Source organism: Arachis hypogaea, chromosome 7, assembly GCF_003086295.3.
Source record: "Arachis hypogaea cultivar Tifrunner chromosome 7, arahy.Tifrunner.gnm2.J5K5, whole genome shotgun sequence".
NCBI classification, from domain to species: Eukaryota; Viridiplantae; Streptophyta; class Magnoliopsida; order Fabales; family Fabaceae; genus Arachis; species Arachis hypogaea.
The window spans coordinates 77,914,282-77,919,146 of NC_092042.1; the positions used below are offsets into that span (position 1 = coordinate 77,914,282).

Here is a 4,865-nt window from a genome sequence, read left to right on the forward strand (position 1 = left end):
TATTATAATCAAATATTTTCATGAACACTAATATACGTACTCTTATATGGTATCTAAATTATGGATGATTTTTAAGTGCATATAATATAGTTGTTTTATAAATACTATTTTTGACTTATGTCATAAATCTAGCTACATCATCCCTTCACTAAATAGTAACTGGTACTAAGGATAACAAACCAGCTAATAACTCGCCTCACTACGCCTATTAAACGGTCTGAAAATACAAGATCTTTTTGTTTAGAATGTGGCTAGGGAGCGTATAATGTGTATAATATATTATTTATTTGGCTCAATATAAATTAAAAAATAAATATTCAGAGTAAAATACTACTAATTTCTCAAACACAATACATTCATACTATCCAGAAAAACCATTCGAATACCAGAAATAATAAACATTTGATATTCTATTGAATCGAACATCCCTAAACCTTCATTGTATACATTATACAGATATTTCATTGATTCCCTATATTTTCTCTTTTGCTTAATGGCGGGTTAACGGGTAGTAGGTTTTTTTTTTTTTACACAATTTACTTATCTAAATTAAAGTTAGTACCTGCAAATTAAAACTGAACATCAAAATCATAACTCTAATAACTTATATTTTATATAATACAAAATCGAAATTTTAATTTAGAATTTTGTGTATACTAATATATCAAGATTTAATTATTTCTAACACATAGCCTTAAAATATTTTAAATGAAAATAAGTACATTATTAGTTTGTAACACTAACAGGAAATTCATGAATCTCATCTGTCCAAGGGTTCTTCTCCTTTACTGGATCAATAGTTTGCAATGCACACCAGACAGCACTATTGCATTTGAATCCTGACCCAAATGCAATCTGCCATATCCGATGACCCTTCTTGACTCTTCCTTTGGCCTCACAATATGCCAATTCATACCACACTGAGCTGCTTGAAGTGTTACCATATCTATAGAGAGTCATTCTAGAAGGTTCCATATGCCAATCACTTAGTTTCAGCACTTTTTGCATTTCCTCTTGTACTGCTTTTCCTCCTGTATGAATGCAAAAGTGCTCAAAAGCAAGCATAAAATTTGGAGTATATGCCTTTATGCCCCTTATCTTCAAGAAATTTCTCGCAACTAAATTTGCGAGAAATTTAAGTTGTTCAATCAAGGGTAGCACATCTTTTCCAAGAGTTGAAATGTTTGCTTTAAGGGTTTTTCCCGCAGAATTCATAATGTTCTTCGAAAGCGCAATGCCAATAGAAACACCATCTTCATCTTCTTTTTCAAGGATGCTATTGTAGTATTGATCTTGAGAACCATTGTGGGTGCGAACAACGTGTTTAAGATAATATTTGGAACGATGAGAATCAGAAGAACGGTTGGAGAGTAAAATTGCTGCACCTCCCACTCGAAAGAGACAATTGGATACAAGCATGGAACGATTGTTTCCAAAGTACACTTTGCTACTCAGGTTTTCAGTGCTGAACACTAAGGCATAACAATTAGGACGTACCTTCCATCACATATATATGAAAATCAACAAATTAGTTATATAGTCAAAATAGTCAACTTTAAAATGGAACCATGCATGTGAATTATTACTTATTTTTTCATTATTTAATGGAAAATTTTATTTTTAATTTGTACATGGTGTATTAAATAATTTGTACTTAGACCAATGCAAGGGGTTTAACTTAGCTTAGTGCGAAAAGTGATTAAGGAAGCCATATATCAGAACTTCGCTCTTATACCATGTAATATATTAAAGATCAACGAGGTTTGAGGTAGCGAGCTGAGTGAAAGATTAAGATCTAAAGAATGGTAATTGATTACGACAGCTGGTTAATGATTCACAAGTGATATGCTATGTTTATATTGTATCTATCTATTAGAGTGTAGGAAAACATATATAACATAATAGCTAACTAAATTTGTTATGAATTTTATTTTTTTAAAGATTAAGTCATATTCTCTAATTTGTTGTTAATCCTATATCAATCGGTTTTCAAAAAATATGTCAAAGTCCTGAATTCAGGTATTAGTAATTTTACTTTATCATATTCAAACTCGTCCTAAAATATCATAATATATTAAATTAAATTAAATTTCTAATATTCTTATTAAATTCTAATTTTATCTCTAATATTTAAAACGTCATATTTTATCTAGAATATTTTATTGTGTTCTATTTTTATTCTCTAATCAAAATTAAATTTTTTTTTTCCAAAAATATCATTTTTTATTTATTATAATTTTTTTTTACATTTATTACTTTTACTCTCAAATCACTACAATTTTCTACTATAACTACTACAATTACGATTTTTATGATTAACTAAAAAAAATCGCAAGAAAAAAAAAAGAGTATTTTAAAAAAAAAATTAATTTTGACAAAAAAACTAAAATAAAATAAAACAAGATAAAAATATATAATTTTAAAAAGTAAAGACGAAATCAAGATTTAACCTAAATGTGGGGTATTAAAATAATAATTTATCCTAAATATTATTTTATAACTTTAATTATACTTATATAGTATACATTTATCTTAAGAAGAAGTATAAAGAGTCAGTGGAGTATTTATACAATATGTATAATGGGGTATAGGGATGTTCGATTCAGTAAGATATCGATGTTTATTATCCCTAGTATCCGGATGGTTATTCTGGATAGTATGAGTGTATTGTGCTTGAGAAATTAATAGTATTTTATCCTGAATGTTCATTTTTTAACTCATATTAGGCCAAATAAATAGCCCATTGTACACATGGTACAAATACTCTATTAATTTCCTAGCGAAATTCTTATCTTAATCATTTAAATATTTTGGATTGGTCACTCCGTGTGAAAAAGGAAAAGTACCTGCAATAGTTGTCTGGCAAGATCAACGGAAATAAGTCCAGCACTGCAACCCATGCCACTAAGATTATAGGTCAAGACATTGTGGCTAAGCTTGTAATGGTTGACAATCATTGAACTGAGAGAGGGTATGCTATTGAACAAAGAACAATTCGTCACAATGATTCCAATTTCCTCTTTCTTCACTTTTGTTTTCAACATAAGTTCATCAATGGCGCCAATCATCACGGACTCTGTCTCACCCTTTGCCTCATCCAAGCTTATGTATTTCGGGAATTTCATGATACATTCCGGAATGTAGGTCTTTTCACCAATTCCAGACCTCTCTAGAATCTTCCGTAGGAAATCTAAGCTCTCATCTCGAAATTTTCCTGTACTCTTTATTAACTTCAAGAAATGCTCCTTAGTGCACATGCATGCAGGATTATGAGGTTTGTAGCATGCAAAATCCACAAGATAAACGTGTTTCTTTCTTGTGGGTTTCATTAGGTAACAATAAAGTGTGGCTAATATTGATGCTAACATGCCACACCGTAAGGAAACTAGAATAAACTCAGCATAAGACTCATCTAAGTGGAAATCGTGAACCAACAAGTGTTGAATCGTAGTGATGAGGAAATTATTATAATAATAAGAAATAGCGAGAATAGATAATAATGACAGAAGAAAGAAACTCATCATGTTAATAGGTGAATAACTGAATATGTATTGGTACTGATAAACGCTGCCTAATTTATAGGCAGATTTGCACTTTGTACAGTTAATAGGTGAATTCACTTAGCAAGAACTACGGTTAGTAATCCTAGTTTATATATATTGATCAAAGATGTCACTGCAATAAACATCTTCAAGTACATAATGTTAAAATAACTTTCAAATAAATTCTGGTCAAGCTTAATGTTAAAATAATAATATATGAATAGTAGATGAAATTACTTTCAAATAAATAATATATATTCATTTATCACAATTAAATAAATTACGGATCTTCGGGAAAAAATGTCATATTGACGATCAAAATCGTCAAATAAAAATTTATATAAGTGAACTAACTTTATTTGAATACCTTAAATTCCTATTTATTAGATTATCCTTAATATTTTATTAAAATTTCTATATTGCTCTGACCTATTTTTAACCTAATCATAACCCTAAAATTTAAAAAAAATACACACAAATAGTACCCAAAAACAAAACAAAAGAGAAATAAAAGAGAAGAAGGGAGAAATGAAAATAAAGCAAAATGAGAGAGAATAGGGAAAGAAGAAAAAAAAAAGAAAAAGAAAGAAAAAGGAGATGTCTGCCGTGAACAAAGATACTATTAGAGAAAGATAACGAGAGAGATACAGAAGAACAAAGAGAAATGAATTGAAGGAGAGGAGGATGGTTAGGGCAACAATGATGAAAACAGTCATTGTTGCCACCACCGAGGAGAAGAGAGGAGAATGGAAAAAAAGCTCCATTTAAATAAAAAACTCAACAAAAAATTATTACCGTTGGATTCTGGATATCTGACAGTAAGTGTGGCTATGATTGATTAAGAAATTTAACCAATTATGTCTGACTAAATCTGACGTGAATTATCACTATCAGAAAAACGCTGTATACTGTCAGATTTAGCTTCGGACGTTACTAGCAGATTTATCATCGATTTTTTTAACAATTATGAGTGAAAATTCGCCCCTTGAAAAAATTATCGTTGGAGTAAAAATTTTGTTACTAAATGTAACGGTAAATAGTAGTGCGAAATTTTATTTTATTAGCGCCAATGTTACATTCAGATTTTACGGCGAAATTTTTTACAGTAACAGGTTTTAGTGAAATGGCGTTTACGCAACGGCGAATATTTTACTAGTGGATATTTCTACCGGTGAATCCGACGATAAAATTCAAACGCAAAATCTTTCCTCCTCACTTTTGCAAACTCTCTCTGTTTTTGTATGATATGGATAACAGTGGACAGGGGGTCTAAAACCTGAGTTCTTTGGGGGAGTTGACGAGTTTGTTGTGTATGTGTCTTCA

At 30.1% G+C, this 4,865-nt stretch overlaps 1 protein-coding gene across 1 annotated transcript; it reads right to left on the reverse strand.

Moving 5' to 3' along the window:
* Positions 1-691: 691 nt before the first annotated feature.
* LOC112704148 (3-ketoacyl-CoA synthase 2-like) lies at positions 692-3,595 on the reverse strand. The gene is made up of 2 exons (XM_025755679.2): positions 2,847-3,595; positions 692-1,497 (listed from the first exon to the last, which is right to left on the reverse strand). Exons 1-2 carry the CDS (start codon positions 3,522-3,524, stop codon positions 727-729), a joined length of 1,449 nt encoding a protein of 482 aa, XP_025611464.1. The 5' UTR covers positions 3,525-3,595; the 3' UTR covers positions 692-726.
* Positions 3,596-4,865: the final 1,270 nt, after the last annotated feature.